General features: G+C 45.7%; 2 protein-coding genes and 1 long non-coding RNA gene across 7 annotated transcripts in view; 1 reads left to right on the top strand and 2 right to left on the bottom strand.

The window, feature by feature from the left end:
• SAE1 (SUMO1 activating enzyme subunit 1) overlaps positions 1-4,945 on the bottom strand; it is a 61,581-nt gene extending 56,636 nt beyond the window's left edge. Inside the window, exon 1 of one of the 2 annotated variants that reach the window (XM_043899604.1) lies at positions 4,746-4,945. In XM_043899604.1, coding sequence (XP_043755539.1) covers positions 4,746-4,843 — 98 coding nt within the window. In that variant the 5' untranslated portion in view covers positions 4,844-4,945. The remainder of the gene's footprint in view (positions 1-4,745) is intronic. The other variant, XM_043899602.1, reaches the window with a different exon arrangement.
• Positions 4,946-15,858: 10,913 nt separating this feature from the next.
• Positions 15,859-20,147, bottom strand: LOC122692234. Of its 2 annotated transcripts, XR_006340616.1 has the most exons (3): positions 19,839-20,147; positions 18,142-18,229; positions 15,859-16,522 (listed from the first exon to the last, which is right to left on the bottom strand). It is a non-coding gene; the product is annotated as an uncharacterized LOC122692234 (long non-coding RNA). The 2 variants fall into 2 exon arrangements; XR_006340615.1 differs by lacking the exon at positions 18,142-18,229 and having other exon boundaries at positions 19,839-20,132.
• ZC3H4 (zinc finger CCCH-type containing 4) overlaps positions 19,503-20,656 on the top strand; it is a 38,770-nt gene continuing 37,616 nt past the window's right edge. For 2 of the 3 annotated variants that reach the window (XM_043899601.1, XM_043899593.1), the window contains exon 1: positions 19,503-19,593. In XM_043899601.1, coding sequence (XP_043755536.1) covers positions 19,518-19,593 — 76 coding nt within the window. In that variant the 5' untranslated portion in view covers positions 19,503-19,517. Of the gene's footprint in view, positions 19,594-20,193; positions 20,591-20,656 lie in introns of those variants that run through there. The other variant, XM_043899595.1, reaches the window with a different exon arrangement.

Genomic DNA, 20,656 nt, shown 5'->3' with positions numbered 1-20,656 from the left:
AAATGTATCCCAGGTTAGATAACTAAGAAGTTCTGGATTCAAACTCAACTATTAACCACTAGAAAATGGATCCTTATATGAAACCACCAGGACTGGCCTCCAGTACAGGCTCAGTCACTTTCATGACAACTAGGTGCCCATGGAACCAGTTGAAGCGCTGTCTCAACAGCAGCTGTGTAGGATAATGAGTGTTTCAAAACGGCGAAGTTTTGGGGAGTCCCAATCCTGTAAGGTTAAAATTTCAACTTGAAGTCCTTAAAGATTTAGTCATACTCACCCCTCCTTTGTGCACATGTGGGACCTAAGGCCAAGGAACTGAACTCAGATTCCTGGACTTTCCAGGTCTTTGCAGTGTACAACCGTTCCACCCACTCAACAAAGCACTGGGGATTTCACAGCGACCAGTCAAAACCCACATCTCAATTATCGGACATTTCAAAGCGCCTACCCTCACGGAGCTTATCGTCTACTTTTCTCTTCCTAGGCACCCTCCTTCCTCACCCTGAGACAGGGGATAAATGACCGCTGAGTGGAAGAAGAAACATTAGATGGGCCTCTGGCGTGAAACGCAGTGCAAAAACTACTGAAGCACACGGTCTGAGAACAACCAGGGCTGCCAGCTTCAACGCTCTCCTTTATGTTACTTTAGTTGAAAGAATGAGCCCCCAGGGTGGCAAAACAGCTATCATGGAAACGGCAGTGAACCTAAAGTTACCAGCTTAGATAGAAGTCCCGCTTCTTCTATTTACTTGGTGCGTGACCTTGGGAGAGCTGGCTCCCTTCCCTGAACCTCAACCACAACATGGGCTGGGCACACACCAAGAACTGCAAACTCACAAGCTTAGAGGGGCCGGGCAGTGCCATCAGTGATTGAAGCAGAGCTGATGGAGACGATGGTCACATAAGCTCTCTGTAAGACAGGCAGCCTCCACTTCGATCCAACTGATAAGGATGTCTGACCTTACTGTCTGTCTGACTTTAACTACTTTTCAAAAGACAGAAATCAGAAACTGTGACATACCCGTATGTGGGGAGCATGGGGAGTGGTTGGGAGACAGATATTTTCCCAACCTCTCATTAAAAAATTCCAACATACAGAAAAATAGAGAGTTAACGTTTTGCCCTGTTGGCTTTACCCATGTGCTGACAAGGCAGCACTTCACACCTTTAGCTTGCAGCTCCAAAAATATGATGTTCCCCTTCATAACCACGCTACTAGCACATCTAGAAAATAATTCCCCCAATTGTCTAACAGGACTGAATACTCAAATTTCCCCTATTGTCTAAAAGATGTTTTTTAGAGAAGTTTTCTTTTTGAACCAGGATCCAATTAGGGTCACACCTTGCATTTGGCTCCACCACTTTACTCTCTTAATTGAGAACAGTCCCACTGCTTACTTTTTCCATGACACTGACTTCTGGAAGAGAACCAGGGCAGCTGCTGTCTTGTAAAATGTCCCACATGCTGGACATCTCATCATTACCTCAATACTGTCCTTTAACCTGTTTCCCTGTTCTCTAAAAATATGATTAGGGTAAAAGATATTTGGTAGGAAAACATCAAAGATGATGCATTGAGGTTCTTATTTCATCACATCAGAAGATACATTATTAAATATTTCCAAGTGAGGTCGATTTTATTCTTCCCATGTTCAAATTGTCCCAAATTTGGCCAAAATTTTAGAATTTTTAATGCTGGCAACTAATTTCAAAAAAATTAAAACACTGTATGAGAGATACACCCCAGTTTTTAGCCTCCAGACTGTATGTTCCCTGAAAAGCCATTTTTATTATGATTTCTCTCCCTTACAATTCTCTGACAACCCTGGTCCAACATGACACAAAGTCAGAGGCAAACCTGTAGCCAGAATGCAGTTGTCGATTCCCAGGCTGCTTTCTATCTCACAAAGTTACTCCAGTCTCCGAAGCTCTCCTATCCCACCTGGAGTTCCCTTAGAGACAAATCACTTTGCTTTGTGGTGCTTCCTTCCTTTCTGAACAGAGGAGGAAACCACTGCCTTCCTTCTCCAAAGAGCTGCTATGTGACTCAAGAGCATTTTATCAACTCTGTAAGACTGTCTACAAATCTATAGCTTTCAAATGATAGGTAACTCCTTCCTTCCCCAGAACCCTCAGCCAATCCTTTTCAGGTTCTCCACTGAGTTCAGTACATCTCCACTTCCTCAGAATAACTCCAACCTCCCAAGAATTCCTTACCCTGACTCTCATTTGCCCCTTAGGTCTTCTCTCCCTCAAGAGCCCCCATCCATCCTTTATTGTTCCTCAGATAAATCACTGGTTCCTAAGCCTCTGACAGCTCCCTCAATAATTCTAGTTTAATCCTTACCGACACTACATCACTTCAAATAAGACCTACCTACTGTTCCCAACCCCTTGGATCAACCCTTCCAGAACACCTAGGATTCGCGTCCCAATTCTTTAGGACCTCCTAACATTTCAATCCTTCAATCAGCAGACCCTAAGTTCAGTCCACCCCACCTATGTCTTCAGGCCCATTCTTGTTATTTAATTTTCAATCGTCTATTTCAGGTGCTTCCAACCCTCAGACCAATCCTTACTAATACCTCATGATGTACCCTCCTCCACAATCACAGAAGATTCCAGAATAAGCCTGAAGTAACCCCCCACCTCACCCCCCACACACACGCTCTCACCAAAAAATTCTACAAGCTCTCATCCCTCAACCTAAATTCTCTTGACCTGCCTGCCTCCCCAATCCTTCAATCAAGTAATTCTCCACTCTATACTCCCTCACATCACATAACCACTCCCCATCACCCAGACCTCATCACTCTTCATGTTGCTACTTATATGTCTAGTAAACAGCTAAAACCTAAGTCCAAAAATGAACTCCCAATTCTTCCCACCACACCTCCAGTTTCCCCACCTCACTCAGTAAAGGCACTTCCACTTTTCCACTTGCTTAGGCCAAAAAACCTTGGAGGCATCCTTGAATTCTGCGTTTCACACCCCACACATTGAATCCTTCAGCAAAGCCTGTCCCCTCTACCTTCAAATTATAAGAATCTATATTTGACCCCTTCTCTAGAGTTCCAAGCCGTCACTACTTCCGTCTCAAGGGGATTACCGCAGCAACCTCCTAAACAGAATCCTTCTTCCCACTTCTGCACACTTGAACAGAGAAGAGTGGTCCTTTTTGAACACAAAGCAGATCATGCTACTCCTCTGCTCAAAACTCTCCAACAGGTTCCTCAACACTTAGTACTAAAAAGCTTCCCCTGATTTGGTTCCAGCCACTTCTGTTGCTCTACTTTGCCAAGCATGCTCTGGCCTCCAGGATTTTGCTGTTCTCTGCGCTTTGAAGGTCCTTCGAGATGACCACCCGGCTCTTTGGCTCTTTCCTTGCATACAGCACCGAGGCTCAGTGTTACCTCTCAGATAACTCCCCTGGCCACCCTATCAAAGCAGCTCTCCCACTAACACAACACTGTAAAGCAACTATACTCCAGTAAAACAAAAGAAGAAGAAAAAAACAACAACAGTTTCCCTGGTGGCTCAGTGGTAAAGAATCTGCCTACCAATGAAGGAGACATGGATTCGATCCCTGATCCGGAAAGATTCTACATGCCACAGAGCAACTAAGTCTGTGCACCACAACTAAGCCCTAAGTCTAGAGCCCAGGAGACACAACTGCTGAAGCCTGAGAACCCTAGAAGCACAGCTCTGCAACAAGAAAAGTCGCCACAATGAGAAGCCCACAGAACAAGGGAGACCCAGCACAGCCAAAAATAAAAAAATTTTAAAAATAGCTCTTCCACCTCATCATCCTTTGTTGATCCTCTTTCCCTGCTTTATTTTTTCTCCCTGGCTCTTGCATTGCCCAATATTTTGCTGTTTCTTTAGGTTTACTGCCTTCCTCACAAGAATGTAGTCTCCATCTGGGCAAGGAGTCTGCCGAGTTAGTTCACTGACACCCGCTTAGTGCTTACAACGGTGTCTGTGGCAGGTGCTCAATAAATATCTGATCAAATTCATCACCTCTTTGAAAGACTTCATCCCCTCTGAAAACTACTCGCCCAAGACCAAGGCATGCCCAACCCTGTCCTCTCTGGAGGCATCCCCAAATCTACACATAAGCAGGTACTTCAGGTATCTTCAGGTACCTTCAGCGCCCCGAGACCCTCTGAGCCTCTCGGGATGCCCACTTGAAATAAAGTGCTCCAAAATTCCTCAAAAAACAAAACAAAAACAAACAAAAAACCCCTCATTCTTTCAGACTGGCCCACCACTCAAGAGGCCACAAGGATGAATGCAAGTTCGCATCTGTTTGGCTCGCCAGTCTCCCGCAGCGTCCAGCCGAGACGAGGTTCCTGCTACCTATGAATGAATCAACTATGCGCCCCCACTTCACCGTTTCCAGGCATTGCTCCCCCCCCAATTCCCTAAGCCCGCAACCACGATACAAACCCCACCATCACTCCCTTCGGGCGTCGAGTCCCTAAACCTCCCCTTCGAGAGGCCGCCAACCCCTCGGAACGACCCTCCCACCACCTGGGACGTTCCTGCTTCCCAAAAATTCTGAGGAAGCAGACCAAATCTACCCCTCCAGTCCTCTCAGGAGGGCGCCCACGCCTGACACGATTCCCGCCTCCTCTTTTCAAATGAAACCGTCCGGCTCCCAGAAGGCCGCCAACGCCTCAGGCCAGACGCCCCCTGCAGATCCTCAACTCCCCCGCCCCCCTCCAAGCCGCACCAGCCCAGACCGTTTCTGGGCCTCCAATCCCCAAAGACGGATCTGCCGGTCATACTGCGCCGCCTCCTCCTCGCTGATACCGCCGCCCGCCTCCTCCTTCTCCACCATGGCGCCGGCTCTAGCTGCCTGAGCTCTGCTCCGGCTCCCGGCAACCGCCAGCCGGCCCCACACGCCGCCAACCGCCGCCGGCCGCGCGCCCGAGAGGCGTCTGCGCCTGCGCCACGGACTGCGCCTGCGCAGTACCTTCCCCGGGCGCCCCACCCCCACCCCGCCCCTAGAGTCGAAACCACGTGGACCTCGTTGGCCTCCAAGGCGGGCGGGACACAGCCAGTCACGTGACGGAGTCTGTGGCCAATCCTGGCCAAAAATCCCCGAGGCTTCTAGCCCCACGGGACTACCCAGGTGGTCGTTTGGAAAGGAAAGTGAAGTCGCTCAATCATGTCCGACTCTTTGCGACCCCATGGACCGTAGCATACCAGGTTCCTCCGTCCCTGGAAAGGCAAGGGTACAGCAGTGGGATGCCATTTCCTTCTCCAGAGGATCTTCCGGACCCAGGGATCGAACCCGGGTCTCCCACATTGCAGGCAGACGCTTTACCGTCTGAGCCACCAGGAAAGCCAGGTGGTCGTTTATGTGGCTGTAAATTCAGCAAATATAATGAAATCTGCTGAATCCTGGCAACGCGAGCGGTGTGAGAGTGGCGAGTAAAATAGACAAAGCCCTGCCCTCATGGAGCTTACATTCTATTGAAGAGAGCCCAACGAGGGGAAGGGGGGGGAGTCAGTAAATGTTTTGGAGAAAAGTAAAACAGGATATGGGACTGGAAGGTGACAGGAGTGGCCAGAGAAGATCTCTCAGAAAAGGTGACATTGAGCAGAGAGCTGAAGGAGCAGCAATAACAAGCTATGTAGATAACTGGGAGATGGAGTATTTCTTGGGGTGGTGGGGCCAGCAGGTGCAAAAGCCCTGAAGCTGGCACATGTGACATATTTGAGGAGCTATGGAGAAGGGAGGACAGACGGAGCAGAGTGAGAGGGTGGCAAATGGCACAAGATCAAATCATAAAATGAAGCAGGTGGGAAATCACTAGGACCTTTTTTGTTGTTTAGTCATTTCAGCCTGCACTGCAGGAGACTAGGTTTGATTCTTGGGTCAGGAAGATCCCCTGGAAAAGGAAACGGCAACCCACTCCAGTATTCTTGCCTAGAGAATCCCATGGACAGAGAAGCCTGGTAGTTTACAGTCCATGGGGTCACAAGAGTGGGACACGACTTAGCAACTAAACCACCACCACCAACCACTAAGTTGTGTCTGACTCTTTGCAACCCCAGGGAATGTAACCTACTAGTCTCCTCTATCCATGAGATTTTCCAGTCAAGAATGCTGAAGTGGGTTGCCATTTCCTTCTCCAGGGGATCTTCCCAACCCAAGGATTGAACCTATGTCTCATGCATTGGCAGGCGGATTGTTTAGCACTGAGCCAACCTAGAAAGCCCCATGTAGGATCTTATAGGCTATTAATAGCTAATGTGTACTTAGGCAAAGTGCCTTTTTATTGCTCATTCTACAAATATTTATTAATAAATTGTCAACCACCAATCTTTGTGCTAGGGATAGAACAGGCAAAAAGAAAAAACAGTATCTGCCCTTTCATGGAGCTTAAATGGGCTTTATGTGGATTATTTCTCCAACCCTTGGAAGAGTAGATACATTCTTTAATATTCCCATTTCATAGCTGAGGAGTATGAGATCCACCCAAGGTAAGTATTAGTGGCCTAAAGTCTTATTATCTTAGGAATAGTGAAGCTGGGATTCAAACCCAGGCCCACATACTTCCTCAGGAAGTTATACTTCTGGTGGTACATTATGCTTTTACTAAGTTCTTACTAAGTTCTCTGACCTAGTGGTAAAGAACCTGCCTGCCAATGCAGGAGACATAAGAGACATAGGATCAATCCCTGGGTCTGGAAAATCCCTTGGAGGAAGGCATGGCAACCCACTCCAGTATTATTGCCTAGAGACTCCCATGGACAGAGGAGCCTGGCAGGCTGCTGTCTACTGGGTCTCCAAGAGTCAGACACAACTGAAGCAATGTAGCACATAGTCACACTCACACACATGTTCTGTGACCTTGCCCAGTGAGGTACATTTTCTATGAACCTCAGAGATAGATACTTCTTCCCCTTTTGCAATATGACTCGGATTCAGAAAAGGCTAGCAATACCTACTGTGTTGGTTATGGTTATGGAACAAATTATATAAACATTTAAGAACTTACAACAACAATACATATCTGTTCTCTCTTAGAGTTTCTGTGAATCAGGAATGCAGGAGCAGTTTGGTGAGGCAGCTCTGGCTCAAGGTTTTTCATAAGGACGAAGTCAGATGGTACCTGGGGCTACAACTTTCTGATGGCTTGGGCTGGGGGCAGATCTCCTTCCAAACTGACTCACTCACGTGGCTGGCGAGTTGATGTTGGCTGATAGCTGAGGACCTCAATTCCTCTCCCTCTGGGACTATCCACCAACCTGCTAGAGTGTCTTCATGACATACCGACTGGCATACCTCAGAGCAAGTGATCCTCAGAGCTTCTTTGAAAGTCACGCGTTCTCACCAGTATGCTATTGGCCAGGTACTGGCCAGCTCTGTTCATTGCGGGAGGGGATTATACAAGGGTGTGAATACTAGAGGGCAGAGATCATTTGGGGACCATCATGGAGGCAAGTTACTCCATCGACTACGCATCTTGCCCTGTGAAAATACGGTGAACAAAGGAAACAGACCTGCTCTGTGTGGTGCTGACACTCTAGTAGGGAGGACAGACAGTACTTCATCAAAGGCATTCACTAATGCAACTATTCAACAAATATTTACCAAATCCCAACTATGTATTCAACTATGTGCCAGGCCCTGGGGATACAATCATGATAAACTTGGACACACTCCAGGGAACTCCAGTGGTTAGGATTCCGCGCTTGCTGTCTGGGGAACTAAGATCCCACAAGCCTTGTGGTATGGCAAAAAAATTACAAAATTTAGGGCTTCCCTGATGGCTCAGTTGTAAAGAATCCACCTGCCGATGCAGGGGACACGGGTTCGAGCCTTGATCTGGGAAGATCCCACACGCGTCGGAGTGACTAAGCCTGTTCACCACAACCTCTGAGCCTGTGCTCTAGAGGCTGAGAGCTGCAACTACTGAAGCCGCACACCCTAGAGCCCATTCTCTGCAACAAGAGAAGCCACTGCAATGAGAAGCCCACGCACTATAACTAGAGAGTGACCCCGGCTCACTGCCTAGAGAAAAACCCGCACAGGCACAAAGACCCAGCACAGCCAAAAATATATAACTAAATATATTTTTTAATTAAAAAAAAAGAAATAGAACTTTGAGAAAAAGAAAAGAAGAGGGAGTTATGACAGTGTCTGACTTAACGTAGGAGTCAGGAAAAGATATTTTGAGAATGTAAACTTTCAGCTGAGATTTGCAGTCGCTAAAGGTTGAAACTACCAAACCAGCGAAAGAACCCCAAGCTGAGAGCATGGCTTCCCCTGCCAAGACCCAGAGTCTGAGTTAATTCTCTTTGTCTGACTCCTTGAGAGTCTCTCCTTGGCCCTCACCACCGCCTCTCCCTCCCAGACTTTCCTTTCCCAGAAAAACATGTCTTCAAATCCTTTTATATTCTTCATTTGTATTGGGAGGGAGGGAAGGAATCTAGATCTGCTGTCCTTGAATCTGTGCTCTACCCCTGCTTGATTAATGAAATATGATAGAAGTGAATGCTGGGCCAATGTTTGGGTCCAGCCCTTAAGAAATAGGCAGCCTCCCTTCAAAAAAGTGAAACTTTGAATTATCAAAGGACCCAGCAATTCCATTCACAGAGACTCAAACAGATATTTGTATGCCAGTCTTTATGGCAACAATTATTCACAATAGCCAAATGTGAAACAACCCAACCCATCCATCACGTGATGAGTGGATAAACAAAATGTGGTGAAACAATACAATGAAAAACATTCACCCATAAAAAGGATGAAGCGCTGATACAGGCCATAACTTGGATGAATCTTGAGAATATTATGCTAAGTGAAAGAACTCAGGTACAAAAGGTGATGAAAGAAGAACTAGGCAGTGGTGGTGATTGCTTGTCACTTAATGTACTTAATTCATTGAATTGTACATTTGAAAATGATTTTAAAATAAAAATGACTAAAATTTTTAAAAATTAATAATGTAATATACCCAAAGAGACTGAATTGTACATTTTATTTTTTTTATATTTATTTATTTATTTGGCTGCATCAGGTCTTAGTTGTGGCAGTTGTGGCATGCGGGATCTAGTTCCCTGACCAGGAATTGAACTCTGGCCTCTTGCCTTGGGAGTGCAGAATCTTAGCCACTGGATCATCAGGAAAGTCCCTGAATTGTACACTTTAAATGAGTGAATTGCGTAGTGTGTGAATATCTCAGTGAAGCTGTTTTTTAAAAAGGAAATAGTCAACTCCCACTATCTGTTTCTTGGGACACTTGCTCTTAACCCCAGCCTCCACGCTAGTAGAAGCCAAAACAGCCCATGGAGAAGTCTTACATGGAAAAGGAGTAAAGCTTCTGACCTTCGGCCAGTCCAACAGCTCCAGCCAACAACCAGCACCATCTTTCTGGCCATGTGAGTCACCATCTTGAAAGGAGATCTTCTGGCAGAAAATCGCCCCAGAGGGAGCAGAGAGAAGCTATTCTTGCCAAGCTCTGCCCAAAGTGCTGAGCTATAAGTAAAATAAATGTTTACTGTGAATTCCCTGGCCGTCCAGTGGTTAAGACTCGGCAGCTTGCAGTGCCGAGTCACGAGTTCAATTCCTGGTCCGGGAACTAAGAACCAGAAAGCCCTTTGGCACAAGTTTGCTGACACTTGCTACAGAGCATTAGAAAGCCTGAATATTCTCCCCACCCAATTCTCTCTCTTCTTACACTCTCCGTTATTGCCCAACCCCAGCTTCCTTTCTCTTCCTAACTCTAGTTCTCTTTCTCTGCCTAAAGTGGTATAGAAATAAACAGAAACTTTGAGAAGTGCTGTCAAGGGAAAGAAGAAGGAGCTACAATAGTGTCTGATTTAGTGTTGCTCAGTCACTTCAGTCATGTCTGACTCTCTGCAACTCCATGGACCACAGCCCTCCAGGCTCCCCTGTCCATGGGATTCTCCAGGCAAGAATACTGGAGTGGGTTGCCATTTCCTTCTCCAGTGATAAAGTGTGAAGTGAGTGAAGTCGCTCAGTCGTGTCTGACTCTTTGTGACCCCATGGACTGTAGCCTACCAGGCTCCTCTGTCCATGGCATTCTCTAGGAAAGAATACTGGAGTGGGTTGCCATTTCCTTCTCCAGCTGATTTAGTGTAGGAGTCAGGAAAGAGTATTCTGAGAATGCAAGCTCACTCTCCATCTTTCTGAATTTAGTCTCTCTGATGGTTTCATTCATTTACATTTCCCTAAGGACATCTTCAATGCCTGCTTCCCTGGTGGCTCAGATGGTAAAGACTCTACCTGCAGTGTTGGAGACCCAGGTTTGATTGCTGGGTGGGGAAGATGCCCTGGAGAAGGGCATAGCAACCCACTCCGGTATTCTTGCCTGGAGAATCCCATGGACAGAGGAGCCTGGAGGGCTGTGGTCCATGGGGTCGCAAAGAGTTGGACACGACTGAGACTAACACTAAGCCACTAATTCCTCAATGCCCAGCCCCATGCTAGGCAATAGATAACCTGTAGGGGGAGTGTTTTGTACTGTGGGCTTAGGGAACATCTCTTAGAGGAAGTGATAACCAAGTAGGAGACAAAGGAAGAGAAGTCAGGTGACTGAGCCCTGGTGACCCCAGGGGACAAAGCATCAATCGGAATGCAAAATAATGTTTTGTTTTGTTTTTAACTGAGGTATAATTATAATACAACATTGAATTCGTTTCAAGTGTATACTTTTTTTTTTTTAAGCCTGTAAATCTACTTGTTAATTGTAATATGTGATCATTGTGTTTGCTTAGTCGCTAGTACAAGGATTGAACCCAGGAGAACTCCACATTGCAGGCAGAGACTCTTGAAGACTGAGTATATTCCATTGTGAGCACATACCACATTTTGCTTATCCATTCATCCATCAGTAGACATTTGGGTTGTTTCTACCATTTCAACTATAGTGAATAATGCAGCCGTGAACACTGGTGTACAAATATCTCTTTGAGACACAGTTTTCATTTCTCTTGGGTAGATACCCATGGGGCAATTTGCTTTTCAGCAACACCTCATCAGAACAGCTGCCCAAACTGTGACAGAGTAACTTAAAGGGGGAGGAGAGCAGTTATTCAATATGTCAGGCTCCTGGGTTTAAGGATTACATAATTACCTCCACCCAGGTGACTGCTCACCATTCACCAAGGCAGCGGTTCTCAATCCCACCTGAACATTAGGATTGTCTGGAGAGCTTTTTAGCAAAGACAGTGCCCAAACCCCACCTTCAGAGACGGCTTAATTGGTTCGGGGTGGAGCTGAGACCTTGGGATTTTTACCAAATGCTCCCCAGATGATTCTAAAAGGCAGTCAGTGTGGAGAACTGTGGAACAAAGATCCGTGTCTTGCTTCATTCTAGTCTGAATTCTTTCCCTCCTCTTCCTGTTAGAACCATGTAACTCTTAGGGGTATTTAAAAGACATGGGGGGAGGTATGTGTATGGCTGAGTCCCTTCACTGTTCACCCAAAGCTATTACAACATTGTTAATTGGCCATACCCCAATACAAAATAAAAAAAAATAAATACATAGATAAAAGACATTGTGGGGGGGGGGGGGTTGGAATTCCCTGGCCGTCCAGTGGTTAGGACTCTGCACTTCCACTGCAGGGGAGCACAAATTCAATCCCTGGCTAGGGAAGATCCCACATGCCTGGTGGTTCAGCCATAAATAAATAAAGAGACAACAGATGGAGAGATAAATTAGGAGTTTGGGGTTAACATATACACGCTACTGAATACAAACTAGATAACCAACAAGGACTCCCTGTATAGTACAGGGAACTATACTCAACATCTTGTAATAATCTGTAGAAGAAAAGATTCTGAAGAACATGTATGACTGAATCACTTTGCTATACACCTGAAAGTAACACAACATTGTTAGCCAACTATACTTCAATTTTAAAAAATGACACTGGATTAAGCTCTGGGTATCTCTCATGGGTCTGTATAGCTTTTAATCACACTCTCTAAGCCATTCTGTAGACACAGCTTCTGCTGTTTAGAGTAGAAACTATGAGAGTCAAATAAGAGGAGTCTTTAAAACAAATATGTTTTAATAAAAGTATGCTATAATAAGGGGCTTCCCAGGTGGCAGAGTGGTAAAGAATCCTATCCTATTTCCAAGAAAGCTCACATTCATAGGTAGTAGGGATTGAGATTTGAACACACCTTCTTGGAGACACAGTTTGACTGGTAACACTTTGTACAGATGTAAATTCATCAGTCTGTATAATGTAATGTATGTACTGTATTATATTATGTGCACGAATGCTCACCTGCTCAGTCATGTCTGACTCTTTGTGACCCCATGGACTGTAGCCTGCCAGGCTTCTCTGTCCATGGGGTTCTCCAGGCAAGAATACTGGAATGGGTTGCCATTTCCTTCTTCAGGGGATCTTCCCGATCCAGAAGTCAAACCTGAGACTCTTGCATCTCCTGCATTGGCAGACAGATTCTTTACCACAGTGTATGTGTTAATCCCAAACTCCTAATTTAGCCCTCCTCTCCATTCCCTTTTGGTAACCATAAATTAGTTTTCTATGTGTGTGTCTCTTTTTGTTTTGTAAATTAGTTCATTTGTGTCACTTATTACATACACATAAACTATTTCAGATTCTTTTCCCTTATAGGTTATTATAAAACGATGAGCATAGGTCTTCTGCTATATGGTAAATCCTTGTTGGTTATCTGGCTATGAGATTATAATTGTTTAATTTGGATGATGTATACACGACTTTCATGTTATTCTTCCCTCTATTTTTGTGTATCTTTGAATTTTTCCAAAATAAAACTGTGGGTTTTTTCTTTTTTTAAACCTTGTTTTAAGTTCTAAATTCAAAGCTATTGCACTCTGCTGTGTTACTATTTTCCAATCAAAGGGGAAAATACCAATGACAGGATCAAATAACTTCCATGGGGAAAATGCCAAAGACAGGATCAAATAACCTCTGTGCAGGAAAGACGTTTAGAAGTCACGGAATGACTGGGCAGCAAAGGGCTATATCAAGTATCTTTTGGATAAGCCTTTGGAAATAAACACTTTTGCTGAGTTGCCTTGTGTTATTGAAGTGAACAAAGAATCCACCTGCCATGCGGGAGAAATGGGCTCGATCCCTGTGTAGGGAAGATCCCCTGGAGGAGGGCATAGCAGCCCACTCCAGTATTCTTGCCTGGACAATCCCCATGGACAGAGGAGCCTGGCAGGCTACATTCCATGGGGTCGCAAAGAGTCAGACACGACTGAGTCACTAAACGCACACACACACACACACGGATCATAGGGAAATAAAGGAATGAAACTCTTTTTTAAAATTTATTGATTTTTGGTTGCACTATGTTTTCATTGCTCCTTGCGGACTTTCTCCGGTTGAGGTGAGCAAGGTCTCTTATCCTCTGTACCACCAGGAAAGTCCAAGTGAAACTCTTTTGAGTTGTAAAAGCAGACCCAGGGCTTTGAATGATTTGTTAATATATTGATCTTGAAATGGACCTTAAAGATCCAGGGCATATACTTATTTGCATTTTGTTAGGGAGTGTCCTGAGTGAAATTTTACTCACTTGAAATTCACATAACAAAATATTTTGAACTGCCAAGGAATACCCTAAATTAACCATTTTAAAGAGACCAATTTGGTGGAGGAGGGATAAATTGAAGGTTTGGGACTGAATATATATACACCACTATACTTAAAATAGAAAATCAACAAAGATCTATTATGTAGCACAAGGAATTCTGCTTAATACTCTGCAATAACCTAATTGGAAAAAGAATTTGAAAAAAAATTTTAAATGTATATGTAAAACTGAATCACTTTGTTGTATATCTGAAACTAATACAACATTGTAGATCAGCTATGCTGCTGCTGCTGCTAAGTTGATTCAGTCGTGTCTGACTCTGTGCGACCCCATAGATGGCAGCCCACCAGGCCCCTTTGTCCACGGAATTCTCTAGGCAAGAGTACTGGAGTAGGTTTCCATTTCCTTCTCCAAAATCAGCCATAGTTTAATCTAAAATACAAATTAAAAAAATAAATAAAGCGACCAATTCACTGACATTTAGTACAGCCACCACTGGCAACCACCACTTCTATAGAGTTCCAAAACACTTCTTATTTCAAAAGTGTTGGTATTCGTTTATATCCAAGAGTCTACCATGACTTTGCTATGTACAAAATTCCTAAAGAACTGGAAAAGTTCAGCATGATAGCTTAATATAATTTAGCATAAATAGTTATTCCCATTATTCACAAACTAATGTTGCAGAACATTCTGTCATCCCCACCCCTATCTTCTAGATCTGGTAACAGCCCCCTCATTATTGTGATGCCTCAAAAGACCACGAAAATTTCCAAAACGTCCCCAAGGGAGCAATAGTGTCCCCTTGAGAACCAATTGACAAGCAAAAACAATTTCCCTCCATAATTTCCAAAATGTCCTCTAGGGGGCGACATCATCTCCTTCAGTTCAGTTCAGTGGCTCAGTCGTGAATGACTCCTGTGACCCCAGGGACTGCAGCCAGGCTTCCCTGTCCATCACCAACTCCTGGAGTTTACTCAAACTCATGTCCATCGTGTCAATGATGCCATCCAACCATCTCATCCTCTGTCGTCCCCTTCTCCTCCCATCCTCAATCTTTCCCAGCATCAGGGTCTTTTCCAATGAATCAGTTCTTCGCATCAGGTGGCTACAGTATTGGAGTTTCAGCTTCAGCATCAGTCCTTCTAATGAATATTCAGGACTGATTTTCTTTAGGATTGACTGGTTGGATCTCCTTGCAGTCCAAGGCACTCTCAAGACTCTTCTCCAACACCACAGTTCAAAAGCATCAATCCTTCAGTGCTCAGCTTTTTTTTATAGTCCAACCCTCACATCCATACATGACTACTGGAAAAAACAGCTTTGACTAGATGGACCTTTGTTAGTAAAGTAATATTTCTGCTTTTGAATATGCTGTCTAGGTTGGTCATAGCCGTCTTGCCAAGGAGCAAGCATCTTTTAATTTAGCTGCAGTCAATCTGCAGAGATTTTGGAGCCCAAGAAAATAGTCTGTCACTGTTTCCACTGCTTCCCCATCTATTTGCCATGAAGTGATGGGACCAGATGCCATGATCTTAGTTTTCTGAATGTTGAGTTTTAAGCCAACTTTTTCATTCTCGTCTTTCACTTTCATCAATAGGCTCTTTAGTTCTTCTTCACTTTCTGCCAAAAGGGCATACAGGCCCCTCCCTGCCTGGAGGCAGAGAGGCAGGCTTGGACAGCCAGAGCTGGAAGGCAAGGGGCTGCTACAATCTCGGCCTCAGAGAGGGCAACATCTCCTTAAGGACTAGTTAGACACAGGATCACTTCATAAACTGAACTTCTTTACCTCCAACCTTCCCAATAAATCCAAGATTGGATTAGCGAGAAAGAATGTGGGAATAATGTTTGGGTTGGCAGTCAGTAGGATCCAATACACCTCTCTTTGAACAATGGTCTCCTTTCTTCCCCAGGGTTTCCAGAGGTTGAAGCTGGCATTGCGTCCACACTCTGTGATGTCTTCTCCCTAAAGGACTACTCACCTGTAGCACAAAGAACCCACCCTAAAGCCATCTCAGGAACTAGAAAAATCACATGCTTTTCCAGAATTATGATGTTCCAAGAGTACCTGGTGGCTCAGTCAGTGATGAATCCACCTGCAATGCAGGAGACCCGGTTCAAGCCCTCGGTCAGGAAGATGCCTTGGAGAAGGAAATGGCAACCCACTCCAGTATTCTTGCCTGGGAAACCCCATGGACAGAGGAACCTGGTGGGCTGCAGTCTCTGGGGTTGCAAAGAATCGGACACAACTGAGCGACTAAACCACCAACACCAAATGGACAATGAAACAGGAGCTATGGTTTCATTGGTTACAGATTTATGCACAGTATAGAAGGTTCTGTCTCAGAAAAATACAGGCACCTGCCAGCTCAAAGATGTTTTGGAGATCCAGAAGAAGAGATATGTTGGAATGAATTCTTTTTTTTCGTCCCCCAAAAAAGGGAAAGTTGCTAAAACTTGTATTTCCCCCCACCCCTACTACCAGAGAGCCAAAATGTTTGGAGGCCCTCTAGGAGTTTTGGCGGCAATTTGTATCATGGTTGCAAGACATCACCAAAGGAAACCCTAGGGCTTCTGGGCCCCATGCAAGAGGAGGTTCTCTAGATGCTCCAAGATACAGTGTGTTGTTCAGTTGCTCAGTCGTGTCTGACTCTTTGCAACCCCATGGACTGCAGCACGCCAGGCTTCCTCGTCCTTCACTGTCCCCTGGAGTTTGCTCTAACTCATGTCCATTGAGTTGGTGATGCCGTAAGGGAGTGGGAAATTTCCCTCTTCACAATTTGCACAATTCAGCTCTGGGGTCCAGAGGGGTGGGTCACATGGTCCCTTACAAAATCAAGAAGATGTTATCTTTTAAGGAGTTGTCTTGTTGATGCTCAGAGAATGTTTCTCTTTATGGTTGAGCAGGTCTTTCTGTGGACCGGGGGAGGTTCGGTCGACGTCTAATACAGATAACAAAGCACAGTACAGGGGAGAGAAAAAAAATAGGTTTAAATTTTTCTTATCTTGTGATAAAACATGAATTTTAACTCAGGGGTTAGAATTGCTGTATTTTGGTGTAGGAGTACGTTCCCACACCAAATCAACTAGCCTGTATTTGATAATTGCCAGGTTAGTTTTCAAAGTGCCTCTAGGGGAACACCTGTGTTCCTACTTACTAGAAAGAGGCTTCTCTGTCCTCTACTATCTCCTGGAGTTTGCTCAAACTCAAGTCCATTGAGTTGGTGATGCTATTTAACTATCTCATCCTTTGCCATGCTCTTCCAAACCCCACAGGTTAGGAATTTTTAGGAAGGTGTCACTATGTAGAAGTGAACGTGTGTGTGTATGTGTGTGTGTGCGCGCGCCTGTGCTCAGTCCCTAAGTTGTGTCTGACTCTTTGCAACCCCATGGACTGTAGCCCGCCATGCTCCTCTGTCCATGGTATTTTTCTAGGCAAGAATACTGGAGTAGGGTGCTGTTTCCTACTCCAGGGTATCTCCCCTACCTGGGGATGGAACCCGAGTCTCCTGCATTGGCAGGTGAATTCTTTACCACTGAGCCACTTGGGAAGCCCCACTATGTAGGTATAATTGGTTAACTCATTGGCCATTGGTGATTAAATTAATCTCCAGCCCCTCTCGCTTCTTCTAGGGATTGGGGACTGGGAGTAAAAAGTGCAATCTCCTGATTGACTCCCCTGACAACTAGCTTGGCGGCTTTCCAAAAGTCACTTCATTAACATAAACTAAGGTGTGTTTGAAAGGGGCTTATATGAATACGACAGATACCTTTATCCATGGCTCTTATCACTTTGGACATTCCTAGGGTTTTAGGAGCTCAGTACAAGGTACTAGGACAAAGACCAGACATGTATTTCTTGATATAAACCACAATATAGATGGTTAGACAATTTACAGTCCTACCAGCAGTTCCTGTGGCTCCACATTTGCACCAATACCTGGTTTAATCACATACCACAATACTACACAGGAATGAGAATGAATGAACTTCAACTGTGTGCGTGTACTAAGTTGCTCCAGCCGTGTCCAACTTTTTGCAATCCTATGGACTGTAGCCCACCAGGCTTCTCTGTCCATGGGATTCTCCAGGCAAGAATACTGGAGTGGGTTGCCATTCCCTTCTCCAGGGGATCTTCCTGACCCAGGGATCGAACCCACGTCTCTGATGTCTCCTGCATTGGCAGGCAGGTTCTTTACTGCTAGTGCCACATGGGAAGCCCCATTGTAACACACCAGTAAGCTAAATGACACACCCACAGGTGCTATGACAGTTCCAAAGCTGAGGATAAAAGTTAAAAAGTGGGAATCTTGGGATTTCCCTGGTGGTCCAATGGTTAAGACCTTGTTTCCACCGCAGGGGGCCCAGATTTGATCCCTGGTCAGGGACCTAAACTCCCACATGCTTCTCAGCACAGCCCAAAAATAGAAAACAAAACCAAAATAAAGAAAAAAGTGGGCACCTTCCCTAAAACAGTAGGAATACTCCTCTCATTCATTAGCCTATGAAATTATCCACCCCTGTAAAAACTGACAACTCCCTACTGTGGTGCTGGTCTCACCTTCTGAGATGGCCCACACTCTGTGGAGGGTGTTTCTCTCTATCGAAATCCACTTTTTCCTATCACTTTTTCTCTCACTGAATTCCTTCTGCAATGAGACATCAAGAACGTGAGCTTTATCAAGTTCTGAGGCCAGGTGAGCGATCTCAGTTAAAAGACCATGGGTACAAGTTTGAATCTGAGTTACATGGCTTCATAAAGACCCACTTCTGTATTTTTCCTTTCCATTCTCACAGCCCTGCTCTAACTCTCCATGTGTTAAACAAAATTTTTTGGACAACTTGGTCATGAGCACGTGCCAATATTTTATTACAATCATGCATGCAAGGGAAAAAGTTCTCTTGAGGGCCAACTGAAACATTTTCTCTTGTAAGAGCATTTTTTATAGAAGAGAATTGTTAAGTAACCTTCTTAGACTGCAGATTAGATCCGGGAAGAAAAGACGATCTGGTTAAAGATCAGCAGATTCTTGGCTGGCAGTCAGCCGACTTTTAACTGGGTGGGCCACTGATTTCCCAGAAGTTTCATTCCAACAAAACTCAATAGAAAATGGCTTAATCCTGTCACTTTATCGGGAATGCTAATTTCTCCCCTGAAGGAGGCTGCAAATTACCCTCATGAAGATCTTGTGTTCCAGACCTGGTTTGGGATATTTTTAAATTTTATACTAAGATTAATATAGCAGGCGATCTGGCAGCCTCTGTCTCCAGATTCTTTCTTATGCCACAAGGCTTTTCTCTGCTCTTGGACTCTAACTGATCCTTGCTTTGTCAGATTCTGACAGAATCTATTTCCTCTGCCTGGAATTATCTCTTCTTGTCTCAGTTCAAACAACCTTGTCCCCCAATATAATAAGAGTCTTCATTTACTTTTTTTTTTTTTTTTCATTTACTCTTTAACTTTCAGTTTCTTTCCCCTGGGGGCATTGTCGGTTTCTAAGCTCTATTAAGAAGAAACAATGTTCCATTTGCCCATCACAGGACTTCGACCTGTACAAGGTGCTCATAAAAGCATAGAACGAAGATCCTCTCTTGTAAATAGCACTGAACAGAATTTTTGCAGGGCAGCAATGGAATGACAGCTGTGATTAAAAATTTGCTCTGCTCCCTACGGCGAATCCTATAACCATGAGCCAATTAGCTAGATACTGAGGTTCAGTCTACATCCATCAAACGAGCAAAATGGTAGCTCCCCTTATAAGAGTTGTGCGGGTCAAAAGAGTTTACGTGTTTATACTGTTCGAACCCGGTCAGCGTTCCCAAGTCTAGCTTTTGAGATCTACCTACTAAGCTCAAGGTTCTTAAACTCTCCCTAAGAATGACTAAGACCCGCCCTCCCGCACCGCCCAAGAATAACTAGAGCGACAGAGGTCTCTAATGACGTCATCTCCGGGCCTGTTCAGCTTCATCATCCGGAAACCTACAACTCCAGGCACCCGATCTCCAGCTTTCGGTTATTATTTTCTCTCCGTATCCCGAATTCCTTCTCTCCCATTCTCCCACCTAAGGCTTTCGACTCTTCCCGCCTCCCCTAAACCTAGCAATTTTAGGTTCTTCTCGCTTGCTCTCGGGCGAATTCCTCAAAGTCTTTACTCTCGTCATTAATCGCTTCACCAGCCCCACACTTCAGCTCTTTCGGTCTAAACCCTATTACCGCCGCCTGGCATCACTCGGCTCTTTCCGCCTCCTGCCACTCACCCTCGACACTGCCTTCGGTTCTTTCCGGATCACCTCAGTTTCTTGTTATTTCCCAGTCCCGATTCGCTTCGGCTATTTCCGGCACCAAAGGGCTTCCCATTCTTTCCCTAGCCCCACCCCCATCGGCAACTTCGGCTCTTCCCGCCTCCCGCGAACTTCAGCTCAGCCCCTTCCGGCTTTTTCCGCCTTGCCTCGGCCTCACTCTCTCCCTTCGGCTCTTTCCGCCGCTCATCGGAAGAGCTGTCTCTGCCTCTCTCCTCCACGTGACACGGCCTCCGCCTCCCAGTTCCCCCTCCCACCTCGTCTTTCCTCCCGCCTCAGCCTCCTGGCTCGTCCAGGCCGGGCCGCCATTTTGTGTGAATTTCTGACAGCGGCGGGGGCCGGGCAGCTGGGGCACCTAGGCGGGCTGACAAGACAGTCGGCCCGTCTCCGCGGCCCGTTTCCTCTCCTTAAAACCCCCCCTTTTTCTTAACCGCCCTCGCTCGCTCTCCTCTTCTCCCCTTTCCCCTTGCTTGCTCCATCACGCGCGGCCCGCGCTAATTACACCGAACCACCCACCAGTGTCCGTGTCCCCCGGGTCTCCCACCCCCGGGCCCGCGGGGGTGCGTGTGTGTGTGTCGGGGGCGCCTCTCGCCCCGATGAGGGTCCCGCGCCCGTAAGCGAGTGACCCCGGGGCGGGCTGCGGAGTAAGCAGGCGGCGAGCGGCCCGCGGAGGCCTAGGCCGCGCGGCCTACGCGGAGGTCGGCGCAGAGGTGATTCCGAAATTGAAAAAATATATACTCATTCCGATCAGGATCCCTCAAGAGCTGAAGTGTGCC

Source organism: Cervus elaphus, chromosome 4 (genome assembly GCF_910594005.1).
Source record: "Cervus elaphus chromosome 4, mCerEla1.1, whole genome shotgun sequence".
NCBI lineage: Eukaryota > Metazoa > Chordata > Mammalia > Artiodactyla > Cervidae > Cervus > Cervus elaphus.
The sequence above is the reverse complement of the archived record's forward strand: the minus strand, read 5'-3'. Positions and strand labels throughout refer to the sequence as shown.